This window comes from Pan paniscus, chromosome 20 (genome assembly GCF_029289425.2).
Source record: "Pan paniscus chromosome 20, NHGRI_mPanPan1-v2.0_pri, whole genome shotgun sequence".
NCBI lineage: Eukaryota > Metazoa > Chordata > Mammalia > Primates > Hominidae > Pan > Pan paniscus.
Window position 1 is genome coordinate 58,145,094 of NC_073269.2, and position 21,208 is coordinate 58,166,301.

The window sequence follows — 21,208 nt, forward strand, 5'->3', positions numbered from 1 at the left end:
AAATAAATAAATATTTTTGGTAGGAAAGCTTAAAGAAAAATAATTCTATATGAGAAAGAATCTTGTATCAGAAATTTTGTCCTGGAATAAAATGACTGATTGTATAAGAAAGATGAATGTTCAGGAAAAACAAGAAATCCCACACATGTCATGAATGGTCTGTGTAAGTCATAATAAGATTTATGAAAAAAAGCTTTATGTGATCAAATTCACTATAATTAAAGGGAAATTATAATGGTCTTTCTAGAGATTGGGTTTTGATTTTAAAAAACACCACTTATACACTAAAGAATTGGTTCAAACTACAAAATTTTGTTAAGCGGTGCTTTACTCCAAATAAATTATGAAACATAATTTATTCAATGTAAAGTTCAAATTTTATGGAATCTCACTGTTTTCAGCTTTCTCTCCCCTCTTAAAAGGCCTGAAATCATAACTTTTTCACCTAATTTTCAGCTCCTGTAAACTTTTTTTCTTTGGGTTCTAACTGTTGTGGCCTGACACTATAAAATGTTTTATTTTTGAGGTCTAAAGGAAATGTTTCTTTCCAAACATAATATCTCCCATAGGGAACAGCAGTCACACTGTAGAAGGGCTTTTCTTTTGCCTTTGGAAAACTGGCCTACTAAACAGATCTCACACTTTATCAAAGTAATTCCTGTGTCAGTATTACTAAGTTTGGTTTGGTTACAAGGAAATTTAAATTAAATTTTTTTTAATTAAGTTTATTATATCCATATAACTTTCCATATATGCTTTTAAGTCCCTGTTCCATTCAGTTAAAGGGCTTTGACTCCTGGGTCTAAAAAGGACACCAAGTCTTGCTAAATCTTAAACACTGACAGCAGTTCAAGCCTCATCTTCAGACCCAGTAGAAGTTCCTAATCAAAATAAACTGTGTTTGTGAAACACAGGGCAAGAAATTAAAACTATTCAACTCCTCAAGTACCAGTGGTTATACTGAAAGAAGTGGTCATGTGAGATTGTCAGGGTCAATTTTTAGAGCTGAAATAAGTTTGGTTTCTCTAGAAATTAACTATCAATTTCAAAGGCAAATTGTTGCAAGACCAGCATATGAGCCCCTGCGTCAGATTAACAAGGTTGTCTTGGAGCATTAGCCCACCTTTTTTTTATTCTGGAGATGGAGTCTCACTCTGTTGCCCAGGCTGGAGTGCAATAGTGCGATCTGGGCTCACTGCAACCTCCACCTCATGGGTTCAAGTGATTCTCCTGCCTCAGCCTCCCAAGTAGCTGGGGTAACAGACATGTGCCATGATACCCAGCTAATTTTGTATTTTTAGCAGAGATGGGGATTTACCACGTTGGTTAGGCTGGTCTCAAACTCCTGACCTCAGGTGATTCACCCGCCTCGGCATCCCAAAGTGCTGGGATTACAGGCATGAGCCACCGTGCCCAGCCTAGCCCACTATTTAATAAAGATTATATAGTGTATAAAAAGGCTCATGGAAATTATACTTACAGTCAAGATGATTAAAATTTTATAGTTTGTTTATAAAATATTGAAAAACCAATTTAATTGGCCTTGTGCCATTTTTACTAGGGAATATTGTTTGGGAAATTAAGTCTTTTCTCTCAAAGAATAAAGGTTGCCACCTTTTTTTGAAATCTTTGTGATACCACTTTGGTTAAATGAATCACTTATTTTATAATGACCTGTGATCCTATTTTATGATATCAAGTGTTTTAAAGTTTTTATATTTGACAAGCTTTCCAAAGTCACATTTTAACTTGGGTCGTCATTAAACTTTTGTTAATCCCCTGAAATCCAGAAGAGACATATTTGGCTTATTTGGTATAAAAATCATACAGGAAGCATTGTCAAATGCAAAATGGTGTTTGGCTTTCTGTGGGCTGTACTTGTATAAATATGAAATTGGCATGTATTCCAAAATTATGGAAAACTCTTATAATTCTGATATGACTTACTATATGTTATTATTTTATTTTTTGAGATGGAATCTCACTCTGTCACCCAGGCTGGAGTGCAGTGGCACCATCTTGGCTCACTGCAACCTCTGCATCCTGGGTTCAAGCAATTCCCCTGCATTAGCCTCGCAAGTACCTGAGACTATAGGTGTGCACCATCACACCTGGTTAATGTTTGTATTTTTACTAGAGATGCGGTTTCACCATGTTGGTCAGGCTGGTCTTGAACTCCTGACCTCAACCCACCTCAGCCTCACAAAGTGCTGCAATTACAGATGTGAGTGACTGTGCCCAGCCACATGTTATTAATAATTATAATTGTTGGCTGGGCATGGTGGCTCAAACCTGTAATCCCAAAATTTTGGGAGGCCGAGGCAGGCGGATCACCTGAGTTCAGGAGTTCAAGACCAGCCTGACCAACATGGAGAAACCCCATCTCTACTAAAAATACAAAATTAGTCCGGTGTAGTGGCGCATGCCTGTAGTCCCAGCTACTCAGAAGGCTGAGGCAGGAGAATCGCTTGAACCCCAGAGGAGAGGTTGTGGTGAGCCCAGATTGTTCCACTGCACTCCAGCCTGGGCAACAAGAGCAAAACTCTGTCTCAAAATATAATAATAATAATTATTATTATTGACTATTATGTAAAATGGTGGTATGTCACAGAAGTAACCAAAATTTCCATTATAGTCAATTGTGGTTTTAATAACAGCTGTCCTGAGACATTTTGTTGCCACAGGCAATTGTTGTCTTGTTTGGATCCTCTTCAAAAGTTGGTTTATAATCAGCTACAGGAATTTGATAGGTGCTCTGGAATGCAAGTTTCTGATAACTTTGGAAAATGTGACATTAGAATAGAGGAATAGAGGAAAGAACTTTCAAAACTTTCATGGATAACTAAAATGTTCATGAATATCAAACACAACACACATTAACTGCATGGACTGAACTAATAGGAGTCTAAAGTAATCTTTCTGATTTTTTCTTTTGATCCTTTGTTTTGTTTTGCAGAGTCAAGGAAACTTTTCTTTTGAGCTATTGACAGCAATTTTTTTTTTTTTTTTTTGAGACAGTTGCCCAGGCTGGAGTGCAATGGCATGATCTGGGTTCACTGCAGCCCCTGCCTCCCAGCCTCCCAGGTTCAAGCGATTCTCCTGCCTCAGCCTCCCAAGTAGCTGGGATTACAGGCACCCACCATCATGCCCAGCTAATTTTTGTATTTTTGTAGAGACGGGGTTTCACCATGTTGGCCAGGCTGATCTCGAACTCCGACCTAAGGTGATCCTCCCGCCTTGCCTCCCAAAGCGCTGGGATTATAGGCATGAGCCATCGTGCCCAGCCGACAGCATTTAACAATTGAGGAAAGTATACTGCTGTGAAGAAAATTTGGAACATATTTGTTTCTCTCTATCTGCTTTCTCCAGAATTTGGAAACTATTTCTGAGTATTCTCTTTTTTTTTGAGATGGAGTCTCACTCTGTTGCCAGGCTGGAGTGCAGTGGCACGATCTTGGCTCACTGCAACCTCTGCCTCCCACGGTCAAGCGATTCTCCTGCCTCAGCCTCCTGAGTAGCTGGGACTACAGGCACATGCCAACACACCCAGCTAATTTTTGTATTTTTAGTAGAGACGGGGTTTCACCATGTTGGCCAGGATAGTCTTGATCTCTTGACCTCGTGATCTGCCTGCCTCAGCCTCCCAAAGTTCTGGGATTACAGGCGTGAGCCATGGCGCCCAGCTTACGTTTTTCAATTTTTATGATTTTCCACAGTTTGGACTGAATTCTAATTTTTTCCAGCTACATGTCTCTGAAATAATGTTTTCAATTTTTTCTTCTTTCTTTCTTTTTCCCCCACATTTTCTAATTTGAAATCACTGAAAACTTAACTGTATTTTCTTGAAGCCCTGATAACTGAAGCTAGACAACTTAAACTTCAGAAGAAAATAACAGCAACCTATTCACATACATAAGCCACTTTCATACCTATCTACTGATGTATGGACTTCAGAGTAATATGGCCTGTATCTATTTTCCAGGGTTGTTCTTTGTTTTTCTTCCTTCCTCCTATTTTCTCTTCACAGGACACGACACTTTACAAACTGCTAAAAATGAGCTTTCCAAATAACATGGGACTTGCCCGCCTGAAAATAAACTGTCCTAGCCATGAAGGATCAGATGAAACCTGATTTTTTTTTTTTTGAGACGGAGTCTCGTTCTGTCCCCAGGCTGGAGTGCAGTGACGTAATCTGGGCTCACTGCAACCTCTGCCTTGCAGGTTCAAGTGATTCTCCTGCCTCAGCCTCCTGAGTAGCTGGGACTACAGGCATGTGCCACTACGCCTGGCTAATTTTTGTATTTTTAGTAGAGATGGGGTTTCACCACGTTGGCCAGGATGGTCTCGATCTCTTGACCTCGTGATCCGCCCGCCTCGGCCTCCCAAAGTGCTGAGATTACAGGCGTCAGCCACCGCGCCCAGCCTCTCCCAAAGATTTTTAAAGGAGAAAAGGGGAAATGTGAAAGGAAAATAAATCTTGGCACCCAACACTCACTAAGCCAAGGGAAAAGTCAAGCTGGGAACTGCTTAGGGCAAACATGTTTCCCATTCTATTCAAATCATCCCTCTGCTCACTGAGATAAATGCGTGTGATTGCTTCCTTTGAAAATGCTTACCAGAAACTCAAAAGAATGCAACCTTTGTCTTTTATCTACCCGATGACCTGGAAGCACCCTCCCTGCTTGGACTTACCCTGCCTTTCCAAACCAAACCAATGTGCATCTTACACATTAATTGATATCTCCTAAAAGTGTATAAAACCAAGCTGCGCCCCAACCACCTTGGGTATATGTGGCCAGAACCTCTTGAGGCTGTGTCACAGGCAAGCATCCTTAACTTTGGCAAATAAACTTGCAAAATTGACTGGAACAAAAGAAGTAATCTTCAGAGAAAATAAAAATAACAGGGAAAAACAGGGAGATTACATGATAAAAATGTCAACTTACAGAGATGATTTCAGAACCATCAGTGTGTATGCACTAAAAAACAGCTGCAAAACGTGAAGCAACAAGTGACAGAAGTGAAAGAAATACACAAATTTAGATTGAGCAAAGAGGATCATTAGGGTAGTCAAAGTACTCTGCATGTTACCATAATATGTGAATATGTGCCATTTTACAGTTGTCCAAACCCACACAATGTACAAGTGTGAGCCAACTATAAACTAGGGATGTTGGATGATGATCTACCACTTTGGTGGAGGATGTTGACAATGGGGAAAGGCTATGCATATGTGGGGGAAGTGTTAGAACCTTGCTCAAGATTCTACTTCGGGATGGGGCCGCCGCGAGAGACTACCTGACACGGAGATCACAGCAAAGAGCACACTTTATTACTAGCACGCTAGGGTCCTTAGCACAAGAGGCCGAAAGACCTCGAACGGCTGTTTTACACAGTTTATATAGGCAAAAACTACACATCAAAACAAGGGAGGGGTTACACAGCAATCTGGGGGAGGTTACAAATTCAAACAAGGGGAGGATACACACATTTGATTGGGTCACACATTCAAAAAGCATTAAGGCGCGAGGATTGGGAGTGACTGATTGGTTCTTAATTATGGCCTGAGCCAGCTGTCCTACACTGGTTGGTCAGGGGGCTCACAGGCGGGAAGGGGTATTTTCTGGAAATGTTTTTCTACTTTAGTTCTGGGAATGTATGGGACACTACCCTGGACATCTGGTGTCCTTGATAGCCACACCCGGACCCGGACTCCTGTCCATCTGTTGACACACCCGGGTGAGGTGCTGTCCATCTGGTAAATGTTTTTCTATTTTAATGGCTATGTTTTGCTATATTTTCTAAGGTTTCTCAGAAGGAGCTATATGAGGAATCTCTGTACCTTCCACTACATTTTGCTGGGAACCAAAAATTGCTCTACAAAGTAAAGTATATCACAGAAAAAAAATTGAATTAGAAAATAGGTTAAAAATATGAGGAGAAATTTCACCGATGCAGATGCACAAATAGGCAAATGAAAAGATTTTCCATATTACTGTCCATCAAGTCTCAGAAATTAACAATGTTCTATTTCTTTATTTTAATTGAAAACTGAACAGCAAATGAATTTTTATGGTTTGTTTTCTCCAACAAACTTAACAATATTAAAATGTGTGAGAAATAATATTTATTGCAACAGGTTATGAGGGTGGAAACAAACAGTCTTACAATCTGCTAGAAGCATAACAGAGCTTACTGACATTTTCAAGGAAAAACAACAAAGAAGTCATCAAACAAGATGGTATCTTGACAAAGGCACAGAGCTCCACAACTGCTTCATACTCTGCACACAATAAATCCTCTCAGAGAGATGAAAGGAGTGATGCCAAATGGGCTTGCATTTGAGCTGTGGACACTATCACTGGTATTATTCATATAACCAAGGCTCTATATCACCCCTCTGGAGAAGAAAGTGCAACACAAAATCTGTGTAACAAAGGAAAGCAAAAGTAGCAATAAAGGTCCAGAGAAATAGACACATGCAAATACAGTACCGCAAACTCAGTAAAAGGAGTTTTTGACTGGAGTGTGAACTTTCAACTTGAAGATACATTTCGCAGGGACATTCACCCAAAGCTTGAGAGCTAGAGCAGAGAGACTTGCTTGCAGTCAGTAACTGAGTAGATGAAATGCGTAATTTTTCACTAGGTGATAATTCCCTTTGGGAAGAAGTGCCTTATCTTTAATTATTCCACTTTTTGTTATATGGTTCATGCTTTTGAACTGCAGTTGTCTCAAACTTGCTTGCTATTGAATTGTGTAACACCAGATAATGGCAGGTTGTCAAAAGATAACCCCAGTGGATAATTTAAGCTGCTTTTATGAGAAGCATGGTGCTAAGCTGCCTTACACAGTCTTTTTACAGTAACCATAAAAAAAACTGAGTTTATTTGATCATGTATTATCCCTTTTCATATAAGGTCATATTAGAGGAATTCTTGGAATAGGTTTTCAAACTAGTCCTTTGGGCATTTAAAAAATCATTATATAAACGTACACTTCTTCAATACATAAGAACAAACATTTTTCCTTTACAAAAAAACCTCATTTTTAGGCCAAAATAAATTACAACTTGCTGAAATACCTTTTATGGCTAAGTGCTCATTCCAGCTATATAAAATTATATTTTTTGCACATCTTCAGAAATTAGAGATACTGAGAGAGAGTGGTTACTTTTTTTAGGGGGGGGGGATGGAATTTCACTCTGTCACCCAGGTTAGAGTGCAGCGGCACAATATCGGCTCACTACAACCTCCACCCACAGGGTTCAAATGATTCTCCTGCCTCAGCCTCCCAAGTAGCTGGGATTACAGGCACCTGACACCATGCCCGGCTAATTTTTGTATTTTTAGTAAAGATGTGGTCTCACCATATTGGTCAGGCTGGTCTCAAACTTGACCTCAGGTGATCCACCTACCTTGGCCTCCCAAAGTGCTGGGATTACAGGCGTGAGCCACTGCGCCAAGCCAGAGAGAGAGTGGTTACTTCTAAAATGACATGATGATATAACCCTGGCTTAGGGAACAGATCAAGTTCTAAATCTCAGGAATAAAAGATACTCATTATCCAAGCCATATAGTCTTGTATTATATACATATTAACAGTCTATGCAATGAAAAATGAAGAACAGAAATTTCATAAAACTTTAAAAACACACAACATAGGCAGGGTGTGGTAGCTCATGCCTGTAATCCCAGCACTTTGGGAGGTCGAGGGGAGCGGATCATCTGAGGTTGGGAGTTTGAGACCAGCCTGACCAACATGGAGCAACCCCATCTCTACTAAAAATACAAAATTAGCTGGGTGTGGTGGTGCATGCCTGTAATCCCAGCCACTTGGGAGACTGAGGCAGAAGAATCGCTTGAACCCAGGAGGCAGAGGTTGTGGTGAGCCGAGATCGCGCCATTGCACTCCAGTCTGGGCAACAAGAGCCAAACTCCATCTCAAAAACAACAGCAACAACAACAACAAAAAAGACAAAATAACACAACATAAAAATGTAAAGAAAACATTTAATGTACAAGCTACTCCATTTGGCAACGTGTACTAAGATAAAAACTTATCTACAAACAGAATATAACATAAAGAAAATGTGATTTAAGGAGTGATCTCAGGTCCATAGCTCTTCAGTTCTTCCAAATTTGTAGATCAGAGTGGTTGGGTAACATATGCACCAAAAAGAATCCACATGGAAGCAATAAGTACCCCAAACATCAACATGAAACCAACGAAAAGCCAAACTCAAGGACCTGTTCTTCCTAAACAGCCACTTTCATAGCTATCACCTCTCACCTGAGCATTGGATACAGCATTTATCATGAAGAAAGCCAATGTGGGAAATACACCACATGTGTGAAAGGCATGGTTCAACTGTTCTGACCTACAATACACCACAGCTGCGTCATTATCCACCAGCCTGTAAAAAACAATATACCTGTCACAACAGACGCCACAACATTTCTTCTCTCACTTGTCAATACATTCACATTCTGGCCATTGAAAATTATCTAGGAAGACTGCCATTTTCTACTTCTTAAGCATACATTTTTCATTAAATGCTGTATCCCCACTTCCTCAAACACCCACGCGGACTTCAGGCATGTGCACAAGGAAGACTGCTGCTCCGCAGTCTGGCCGGCATCCTCCAGCTCCACCTCAGCCTTGGGAGCCCACAGTGTTCTATTTTTATTTGATCCCATCTGCTTCCAGCAATCACTGAAAAGAAACAGCCTTTACCAAACACTCCAAAATGTCTTTGTGGTGACGTCATTAGGAACTCATAACTGTCCCCGGGAATTCGCAGTGGGAACAAAGGTTTTCAGGAATATTCTCAGCTCACCAAGCTTGCACATTATCAATATTGGTGAATTGACAAATTGCAGTTTTTTGCAAAGCTGCTATCTCAGAATCACAAACTTACATCTCACAATCAGCTGGCTCCCTCCCCCCAAGACATTGGTACAGTCATCCCACATTATCTGCAGTTTCACTTTCCATGATTTCAATTACCAGTGGCAACTGTGGTCCAAAAACATTAAATGGAATATTCCCAAAATAAATAACACAGAAATTTTAAACTATATACTGTTCTCACTAATGTGATGAAATCTCACATTGTTCCACCCAGGACATAAATCATCCCTTTATACAGTGTAGCCACACAGAATAACCTACCCCTCTCTCAGTCACTTACTAGTCATCTCAGTTAGCGTTGTTAGAGTATCATCGTGTTTGTGTTCAAGTATCTCCTATTTTACTTAATTATGGCCCCAAAGCACAAAAGTAGTGAGGCTTGCAACTTGGATATCTCAGAGAAGCTGTAAGCTAGACACAATAGCATGTACCTGTAGTCTCAGGTAGTCTGGAGGCTGAGGTGGGAGAACCACTTTTTGACGCTGCAGTGTGCTAAGATCTTACCTGTGAATAACCACTGCACTCAGCCTGGGTGACATAGCAAAACCCCCTAACAAAAAAAAAAAAAAAAAAAAAAAAGAGAAAGCAAGAAAGCTGTAAAGCGCCTCCTTTAAGTTAAGTGAAAGGTTATTGATTTAATAAGAACAAAATACAGATGAAGATGCTAAGATTTATCATAAATCTGTACAAGTGTGAATAAAAATAATCAGTACTAGCTTTGCTGTCACACCTCAAAACTTGACTGAAACTATATATTTATGGTTGGGTACTATCCAGTTTCAGGTATCCACCAGAGGACACTTGGAAGGCATCTTGCGGGTTAAAGGGGGACTATGGTACGGGCAAAAATCTATGTTGTTTGATTTCGCCATAGAAAACAATTGTCGCACATTATTTTAACCAGCAGAGTGTAATGCAGTGTCTGTTAGAAGTTCTTTACTAAGGTGGGATAAATCTGTGTTGGTGAAAGGAACGTCACTGAGTTACGAAAACAAATAATGTTTTATTAATTGAACCATGAGACTTCTGATACATTTTGAATGTAACAGCAGTAAAATATAGAGTAAATGCTTCAATGTGAATCTGGCCTGTGACCATGCTATTCTGATTCTTTTGATTAAATTCTCCTCTCTGATAACTGCTGTCTTCCACTTCCAAGAATAATTTTACATTTATCTTTGCTATATAACAGCTGTCATTCAATGGAGATGATCTTCATTTCCTCTGCATTATTTCTCCCACACAATCCATCCCTAGTAACCTATCACTTGCCTCTCATGAATACCCTTAATATTCCATCAATGTCCTCACTGGTATTTCAGTCAGTTGGTTGTGCAATTATTTCCTACAACCCAAAGTGGCACTCTACGTGTTCATGGACGCCTGGAACACAAGCACAACTTACATCATAAACTTACATTATTCTCCCAGTTACTCCATGGTGTGTAACTCACAGAATATTGAATTTTAAAATTCAGTGACCTTAATCTTCAGGAAGCATGGAAATGAAGGAGCCACACTGAATGAAGGAGGCCCTCTCATCTTGTTGATTCATTCCCAGATACCACAATGAAGGATATGTAAGGAAGATGATAGACTTCAAATCTTAGGATAAACGTCATAGTCTAGTAGCTATTTTAAGAAACGCCCCATTGGCCAGGTGTGGTGGCTCATGCCTGTAATCTCAGCAATGTGTGAGGCCAAGGCGGCAAATCACTTGAGGCCAGGAGCTTGAGATCAGCCTGGCAAACATGGTAAAACACCAACTCTATGAAAAAATATAAAAATTATCTGGGCATGGTGGCATGACTGTAATCCCAGCTACTTGGGAGGCTGAGGCACAAATTGCTTGAAACCAGGATGTGGAAGTTACAGTGAGGTGAACTGGTGCCACTGCACTACAGCATGGGGAACAGAGCAAGACTGTCACAAAAGAAAAAAAAAAAAGAAACCTCAAATTTAATGTAATATTTTATAAACTGAATGAGCCATTTTCACATACGCACTTGCTCCTTTAAAATACATACTGTTCTGAGTTTTCACAAATGTTGTCTGGTAGTTATTCTGTAGTAATATTCCAGGCCAATCTTGGAGAAGCAGATTTGGTTATCCCTAGTATGATTTCAAAGATGTGTAGTCTGTTTAAAAAACTGGTTGAAATTTGTGCCACATTGATTACATTTCCAAGTTTTCTCTCAAGTAGGAATAATTTGGTAAAGCCTGAAGACACACTACTGCTTCCAGGTCCTTTCATGTTCAGCATACTTACAGGATTTTTCTCCTTTATACGTTCAATCAAACTGCAAAGGCGTGGACATTGGTTTTGTCTCACTTTAAGTTCTGGGTACATGTGCACAATTTGCAAATTTGTTACATAGGAAAATGTGTGCCATGGTGATTTGCTGCACCTACCAACCCATCATCTGGTATTAAGGCAAAAATGCATTAGCTATTTTTCCTGATGCTCCACTTCCCTGCCCTTCCCACCCCCATCAGCAGGCCCCAGTGTGTGTTGCTCCCCTCCCTGGGTATATGTGTTCTCATTGTTCGGCTTTCACTTTTAAGTGAGAACATGTGCTGTTTGGTTTTCTGTTCCTGTGTTAGTTTCCTGAGGATAATGGCTTCCAGTTCCATCCACATCGCTGCAATGGACATGATCTCATTCCTTTCTATGGCTGCATAGTATCCCATGGTGTATATGTACCACATTTTCTTTATTCAGTCTATCACTGATAAGCATTTGGGTTGATTCCAGGTCTTTGAACATTTCATTTTTCAAAACCATTTATTTGGAAGGTTGTCTCTAGTATGAATACTCTTTCCATTTTGATGTTCGGGTAAAAACCTTAGCATGCACATTACATTTCTGCAGTTCCTCTCAAAGATGTATATTCTGATGCCTAGTGAGTTCTGATGCCTGGGGAAAGCCTCTGACACATACATTTATATGATTTCCTTTCAGTATAAACTCTCTTATGACAAGTAGTGATTGAACTCTAGTAAAGGTTTTGCCACCCTCATTTCATTTCATACATCTATGCCCTTTTAATTACCTAGATTTACAAGTTCTGGCTTTTGAGTAGAATTCTTGCCACACGTATTACACTTCTGTGATTTTTCTCCAGGATGTATACATCCTGGAATATATATACAAATTCTTACACCTAGTGAGTAGTGAATACTAGCTTAAAACTTAGGTATGTTTACTGCATGTGTAAATGTATTAGGTGATAACTGCATTGGTACAAAAAAAACCTGAGGCTGGCTAATGTATAAAGAAAAGAGCTTAATTGGCTCAATTTCTGAAGGCTTAAATGAAAACATGGTGCTGGCATCTGATCACCCTCTAGGGAAGCCTCAGGAAGGTTAAAATCATGGTGGAAGGCAAAGGGGGTGTAGGTATTTCACATGGTGAGAATGAGAGCAAGCAACAGGGAAGTGCTATGCACTTTTAAACAGCCAGACCTCAAGAGAAGTCACTATTGCCAGGACAGCACCAAGGGGATGATGCTAAATCTTTCTCAATTTGAGAAATCCACTTCCATGATCCAATCACCTCCCAATGGGCCCCACCTCCAATACTGGAGATTACAATTCCACAGGGATTTCAAGAGAAGGGGTAAATATACAAGGTATATCAGTAAGTATGAATTATTTGGTGATTCCAGAAACTAGGACAACGTCTAAGGCCTTGTCACATTGAGTTTAGTTGTAAGGTTCTCTCCAGTATGTCTTATTCGATGTTTAGTGAGGCCTGAGCGACAAATAAAAGATTTCCCACACTCATTACATTTATAAGGTTTTTTGCCAGAATGAATTCTTTGGTGTTTGTTGAGGGAAAACAACCGCCCAAAGGCTTTGCCACATTCAATACATTTGTATCTTTTCTCTCCAGTGTGAATTCTCTGGTGACTTACAAGATGTGAACTATGCCTGAATACCTTGCCACATTCATCACATTTATATGGTTTCTTTCCTGCATGAATTATCTGATGTGCAGTGAGGTTTGAGCTCCGTTTAAAGGTTTTGCCACACTCATTACATTTGTAAGGTCTGTCTCCAGTATGAACAGTCTGATGAAGTCTAAGATGGACACGCTGACTAAAGGAATTCCCACACTGATTGCATTTATAAGGTTTCTCTCCGGTATGAATTCTCTGATGTCTATTGAGTGTGGAGCCCTGATTAAAGGCTTTGCCACATTCATTACATTTGTATGGTTTCTCTCCAGTATGAACTCTTCGATGCCCTACAAGATGTGAATACTGACTGTAGACCTTGCCACATTCATTGCATTTGTAAGGTTTCTCTCCACTATGAATTCTCCGATGCACTGTAAGACGTGAACATTGACTGAAGACCTTGCCACATTCTTTGCATTTGTAAGGCTTCTCTCCAGTATGAATTCTCCGATGCCTTGCAAAAGCTGAACGGTCACTGAAGACCTTGCCACATTCTTTGCATTTGTAAGGTTTCTCTCCAGTATGAATTCTCCGATGCACTGCAAGACGTGAATGTTGACTGAAGACCTTGCCACATTCATTGCATTTGTAAGGTTTCTCTCCAGTATGAATTCTCTGATGAGCTGCAAGTCGTGAATGTATGCTGAAAACTTTGCCACATTCATTGCATTTATAAGCTTTCTCGCCGGTATGAATTCTCCAATGCACTGCAAGACGTGAATGCTTACTGTAGACCTTGCCACATTTACTGCATTTGTAAGTTTTCTGTCCAGTATGAATTCTCTGATGCACTGCAAGACTTGAACGTTTACGGAAGACCTTGCCACATTCATTGCATTTGCAAGGTTTCTCTACAGTGTGAATTCGTCGATGCACTGCAAGACTTGAACGTTTACTGAAGACCTTGCCACATTCATTGCATTTGTATTGTTTCTCTCCACTGTGGATTCTCCGGTGACATACAAGATTTGATCTATGTCTGAATGCCTTGCCACATACATCACATTTATATGGTTTCTTTCCTGCATGGATTACCTGATGTACAGTGAGGTTTGAGCTCCGTTTAAAGGTTTTGCCACACTCATTACATTTGAAGGGTCTCTCTCCAGTATGAACTGTCTGATGAAGTCTAAGATGGACACGCTGACTAAAGGATTTCCCACACAGATTACATTTGTAAGGTTTTTCACCGGTATGAATTCTCTGATGAACTGCAAGGTGGGAACTTTTACTAAAGGACTTGCCACATTCATTACATATGTAGGGTTTCTGTCCAGTGTGACTCCTTTGGTGTCTTACAAAATATGATTTTTTTCTGAAGATCTTGCCACATACATCACATTGATATGATTTCCCTCTTGTATGGACTACCTTATGTACAGTTAGTAGTGAGGCCCGATGAAAGGCTTTGCCACACTCATTGCATTTGTAAGGTTTCTCTGTAGTATGTATCCTCTGATGATTAATAAGGCTGGAAGACGCTTTAAAGGCTATGCCACACTCATTACATACATAAGGTTTTTCCCTAATGTGTGGAGAAACTAAACAACCGTTATTACCTGTCTTCTCTGTTTCATTACATTCATAAAGTCTCCCTCCAGTTTGAACTTTCTGCAGTTCAGCCAGACGTGACTCAAAGCTTGATGTAAGCTGGTTTTCAATATGATTGTTTTCTACATCCCCTTGACTATGTTGATCTCTTTTACCAGTAAGATTGTTTTCATGGGGCACTGGCACTTCTTTATCATTTGTTTCACCATCTTTCCATTGAAATTCAAGGTCATGTAGATGTTTCTGTATTTCCCTGAAGTATAAATTTTCAATATCGTAGCTTTGATGTCTTTCCAGTGGCACTGTTTGGAACCTTTCTCCTGTATTACTGTTCTCTGTTGGTGGTAATTCCTTGATCACACATTTAGGAGAGATACCTGCAAAACATAATGAACATGAGTTTTTTTTAAACTACTACTATTGATAAACAAATATTTTATATTGGAAACATACCTACACTAAACATAATCTTTATACTAGACAGGTGTGAAAGTTCTCCACCATGATCTTTTATTTTTAGAAATACAAAATGAATAGAAGTCTATAGTTAAGAAAGGGTGACTAAATGTAATTCAAATTAATTTTAGGAAAGCCTAGTTTCAAACATCCTATGACCAAAAGACTTATGTTGTGCAAACATATATTGGCACTAAAACAAGTATTTTGCAACCAATGACACCAAATTACAAACCAATTGGCAGAAAATGTGGCTCTCTCATAAGAGAATAAAAGTTATATATATTTACTTCATATTTACTGTGTACAAACAAATGCCAAACTACAGCAAGATATAGTGTAATGGTAAATATTCACAAGATAAACTAATTAATAATCACCATATAAATTAATAAATAAAACACTCTAATAACCCATGATAAAACCAGCAGGTAAGTAAAATACAATATACAATATACTTAGAATTCCATACTATAAATTTGTATATTGCATATACAAGTTTGCATCATATGCAAATACACAAATTTATAGTATGGAATTCTAAACAAATCTCCCTTTATAATAAGCAAGAACATATATTCTAGAGACAGCCTATGATAACTAGAAAATATGTTGAGATCACTGACTTTTAAAGATAAAAGAAAGATAAATATGTCTATGGCCATACCACCTGGAACACAGCTGATCTCAGAAGCTAACCAGTGTCAGACCTGGTTACTACTTGGATGGGAGAAAGGTAAATACACAGCATAATATAGAATAAAAAGTGGGGAAGGAAAAATACTGACTATGATTTCATGCCTACACCTATGTAACAATCAATAGAGCAACTCCCTATCTATTGTCATTTTTTCTTGAGATGGAGTCTCACTCTGTCACCTAGGCTGGAGTAAAGTGGCATAATCTTGCCTCACTGCAACCTCCACTTCTAAGACTCAAGCGATCCTCCCACCTCAGCCTCTCAAATGGCTGAGACCAAAGATGTTCACCACCACGCCCACCTAATTTTTTTGTAGTTTTGGTAGAGACAGAGTTTTCCTATGTTGCTCAGGCTGATCTCGAACTCCTGAGGTCAAGCAACCTGCCTGCTGCAGCCTCCCAAAGTGCCGGGATTACATACAGGCATGAGTCACCACACCTGGTCCTATTCATTGCCTCTAATTACCTAGTTAACTGGCCACAAAATATATATCATAAAGAGATTTCTACTTGAAAAGCATATGAACTAAGATAAAAGACAACAAACACTGTTTGGAAGAAACTACAAAATGAAAACTTACAGATACGATGAAGGCTGCTTTGATATAAAGACGTATGTCTGCCAAAATTCCTATGTTGAGGACCCAATCCTCAATGTGATAGTATTTGGAGGTGTGGTCTTTGGGAGGCAATTCGGTCCTCTGCCATGTCAGGACACAGAAAGAGAAAGCCATGGTAAACCGGAAAAAGGGCCCATGCCATGCCAAGAACCAAAATGGCTGGTTCTGACATGTTAGACTTCTCACCACCCAGAGCTGTGAAAAGGGAATTTCTGTTGTTTCAACCACCCAATCTACAATATCTACTATAGGTAGCCATGCTGACTAGGGTAAAGCCAATATGCTATCTCATTATAAACATAAAACAATGTTGATATGCTTTATTTAACAAAGAAATCTGTGAGTCTTTACTAAAAAACAATATTCTAGACTAGCTAACAGCACTAACTTGTTTGAAAAGTCTTGAGGTAAATTACCACTATTTAACACACAAGCAGTTAGTATGCCCACGGGATTCATGTATCTACATCCAATTTACAAAGAAAGTAAGATATGCACCTACGTTTGCAGGATCAAACATTATGTTTTTTTCAAAAATCGCCCAAGCAGGTACTGCAGATAACAGGTCACCCCAAATACTAAGAGTGTAGAAAGAAATACTTCAAGAGCCATGCTGTGTTGCCAAAAGCATTATTCAGCCATCCCCATGAATAACAGTATCTGAGTCATCATTCCCTGCACATAATGATTTAGACAGTGTTCTCACAAAGTGATCAGGCCGAGGCAGGTGGATCACAAGGTCAGGAGTTCAAGACCAGCCCGGCCAAGATGGTGAAACCCCATCTCTACTAAAAATACAAAAATTAGCTGGGTGTGGTGGCAGGTGCCTGTAATCCCAGCTACATGGGAGGCTGAGGCAGGGAATTGCTTGAACCCGGGAGGTGGAGGTTACAGTGAGCCGAGATCACACCACTGCACTCCAGCCTGAGCGACAAAGCAAGACTCCATATGAAAAAAAAAAAAAAAAGAAAAAAAGGAAGTGATCAAGTGAATGAGTAGGGTCATCCCTTACAGAGTGAGAGTAGTGTGGGAGATGAAGGAGTTATGCAATAATGGGAGTGTAAAACTAATATGCTAGTAAGTAGCCAGGTATTCTGTCTGGAACAAAGTACTATTTTAGGAAAGGCCAGGGAAGAGAAAAGGCAAGAGGAAAGGGCAAGGAGTAATGTGCATGGGGCAGCAGGGTTTGTGCTTGCAGAGCTGTGGGTATATAATTTCACCAGGAACAGTTAAAATCCTGACTTTGGACAAAAAAAGAAGCTAATTTAGAAGTAGCATTATACTGGCCAATACTTAAATATGGGAATTATACTATGGGCACAGGACAAGGGAAGACAGTTAAAAAGGAGGCAGTTTGAGGATATGGGAAGAAAGCAGACTTATGTCTTTATAATATATGCTATGAATTTTATCAAATTGAATGTCCCATGAGTTATATTTCCAGGCATATGCTCAACAACCCTACATATCAGGAGATATGCGAAAAAATGTTCCTACAATATAATCCTGAAGAAAAAATTTGATAACAGCCATGAAGAGGAGATGGATGAATTTATTTTGTACACACACAAAAAGACAACATAAAACCTTATTGATAGTACAACAATGTTAAGGAGACTTGGGATGCAGAAGAAGAAACGCTAGCAAAATAGGCAAATATTAATCTGAAAAAACTAAGAAAGCAGGAAATTGTTGTCAAGGTTTAAATACACGTTCATGGAGACACAGTATATATGGAAGTAATCTGGGATATCAAAAACATAACATGGGAGCAGACCTGTAAAGGAGTCATTTTTCTATGTGACTGAAGTCAAACTGTTACCAGTTTAAAACAGGATGTTATAAATCTAAAGTGTTTTCTGTAATTGCAGCGGTAACCACAAAGAATGTATAGAAGACACACACAATGGAAATAAAAGTATGTCAAGACAAAAGAATCAACTAAATAAACACAAAGGCAGTAACGGATATGAAGAACAAAAAAACTAAGAGATATAGGAAACATTCAGCAAAACGGCAAGAGTGAGTCCTTCTCTATCAGTAATTACATTAAGTGTAAGTGGCTTAAACTCCACAATCAGAAGATAGAGACTGGCTGAATGAATTTTAAAAACAGGCTCCAACTACATGCTATCCACAAAAGATTCATTTTTATTTGAAGGACACACGTAGGCTGAATTGAAAGGGTGAAAAAAGATATCCCTTATAAATGGTAACAGAAAGACATCAGAGGTGGCTAAACTGGTATCAGTCAAAACAGACTTTATGTCAAAACTGGTACAAGAGACAAAGAAGGGCATTATGTAATAATTAAAGGGTTAATTCACTAGAAGATATACCAATTACAGTTATATATGCACCTAATATTAGAGATCCTTAATATATGAAGCAAGAGAAACATAACTAAAGGGAGAAAAGTTCCCCAGTAATAATAAAAGACTTCAACAGACCACTTTTATAAATAGGACAGACAGAAAAAAAGTAAGTAAATAGGCAACCTAAACTTACGTTAAATTGGACCTAACCTACATATGCACAACACATCTCCCAAAAACAGCACAAAAGAATTTTTTCAGAACTTCACACAGAACATTCTTCAAAAGAAATATTTAAAAGTAAAACTTTTTAACACTTCTTTTTTGTTGAGGCTGAGTCTCGCTCCGTTACCCAAGCTGGAAGGCAGTGGCGTGATCTTGGTTCACTGCAACCTCCACCTCCCAGGTTCAAGCGATTCTCCTGACTCAGCCTCCCGAGTAGCTGGGACTACAGGCGCGCACCACCACGCCCAGCTAATTTTTGTATTTTTAGTAGCGACGCAGTTTCGCCATGTTGGCCAGGCTGGTCTCAAACTCCTGACCTCGTTTAACACATTTTAAAGACTGAAATCATAAAGCGTAACTTATCCCTTCATAATAAAATAAAACTAGAGATCAACAGCAGAAAAAAAATTAGAATATCAACAAATACGTGGAAACAACATATTCCTAAACAGCCAATATGTCAAATTGGAAATCTCAAGGGAAATGATAAAATATCTCAAAACAAAGGAAAATGAAAATAGAACATACCAAAACTTATGTATGCAGAGAAAACAGTGCTAAGATAGAAAATTGTTAGATATAAATGCTTCTGTTAAAATAGAAGATCTCCAATGGAACAGAATAGGGAACCCAGAAACACAGCCACAGATCTCCAATGGAATGGAATAGGAAACCCAGAAATACAGCCACATACCTACAACCAACTGATCTTTGACAAAGTCAACAAAAACAATTGAGATAAGACATTCTATTCAATAAAGGGTGCTGGAAAAACTGGCTAGCCATAAATAGAAGAATGAAACTGGACCCCTATCTCTCATCATATACAAAAATTAATTCAAGATGAATATAGACTTAAATGTAAGACCTCAGGCTACAAAAATCCTAGAAGAAAACTTAGGAAAAACACTTCCGGATAAAATATAATTTTTTTAAAAAAATGTATTGCTCATTCCCTAAGCATGACGGGAAAAAATACATAGGTTTTATAAACATCAGCTGAGAAGTTCTTGAAGTGCAAGAAATGGGCTACATGTATAATAAAGTAAGATTTGAAAATAATAATTCAGTATAACATGATGGACTTGAAAGCAGACAGGAGAATAATTATTATAATATAGCACTTGTTCCAAAAAAAAAAAAAAAAGTGTGATTTAAAGAAAATCCAGCAAGTTATATTTAGGAAACTGAAACTTACTACAGAAAAGCAATGTGTCTGATATAACAAGTATGACGAGGCCGGGCGCAGAGGCTCACGTCTGTAATCCCAGCACTTTGGGAGGCCAAGACTGGCAGATCACCTGAGGTCGGGAGTTCAAGATCAGCCTGACCAATATGAAGAAACCCCATCTCTACTAAAAATACAAAATTAGCCAGGCGTGGTGGCACATGCCTGTAATCCCAGCTACTCAGGAGGCTGAGGCAGGAGAATCGCTTGAACCTGGGAGACGGAGGTTGCAGTGAGGTGAGATCACGCCATTATTCTCCAGCCTGGGCAACAAGAATGAAAATCCGTCTCAAAAAACAGAACAAAACAAACAAACAAACAAACAAAAACAAAGTATGACCAATCTCTTTCATGGTATTTCTACAATTAAGATAGTAACTATATTAAAAAAATATATTCAAGGTATTAAAATATTTCCAATGAAAAGAACTGTAATCAATTCCATTAACAATTTTTTTTTTTTTTTTTTTGAGATGGAGTCTCGCTCTGTCACCACGCTGGAGTGCAGTGGCGCAATCTCTGCTCACTGCAAGCTCCGCCTCCTGGGTTCATGCCATTCTCCTGCCTCTGCCTCCTGAGTAGCTGGGACTACAGGCGCCCACCGCCACACCTTGCTAATTTTTTGTATTTTTAGTAGAGACGGGGTTTCACCGTGTTAGCCAGGATGGTCTCGATCTCCTGACCTCGTGATCCACCCGCCTCGGCCTCCCAAAGTGCTGGGATTACAGGCGTGAGCCACCGTGCCCGGTCTCATTAACAAATTTAATAGTAGGAATTAAGTCAGGAGAAAGGGAGTAAAAGAAACAACTGAAACTGTCTTATTACAACACTATGGAGTTTGTGTAAGTTTTAGAGAAACTGCTCCTGAGCTATACCATCTGTACTAAAGAAGGAAATCTTGTAAAATATATAAAATGATATACATTCCCCAACACAACACTACCTCAAAAAGAAACATAAAACAAAGAAAACTGAGTATCCTCAAAAATATGGAACTGATTATTAAATAAATAAAAACAAAGTTCACTTACAATACATGAAAATGCACCAGATTAAAGTAGCGGTCACTTAAAACAAATTATGTGGACTTAAAAAATATAAGCTTTGGCTGGGCGTGGTGGCTCACACCTGTAATCCCAGCACTTTGGGAGGCTGAGGCGGGTGGATCACAGGGTCAGGGATAGGCCAAGCGTACTGGCTCAAGCCTATAATATCAGCACTCTGGGATGCGAAGACCAG

General features: G+C 39.2%; 1 protein-coding gene across 2 annotated transcripts in view; it reads right to left on the reverse strand.

Annotated features, from left to right (window-relative positions):
* Positions 1 to 5,310: 5,310 nt before the first annotated feature.
* The window catches only part of ZNF616 (zinc finger protein 616), a 32,408-nt gene continuing 16,510 nt past the window's right edge, over positions 5,311 to 21,208 (reverse strand). For both annotated transcript variants that reach the window (XM_034945426.3, XM_057300654.2), the window contains exon 4: positions 5,311 to 14,803. In XM_034945426.3, coding sequence (XP_034801317.2) covers positions 12,597 to 14,803 — 2,207 coding nt within the window. In that variant the 3' untranslated portion in view covers positions 5,311 to 12,596. The remainder of the gene's footprint in view (positions 14,804 to 21,208) is intronic.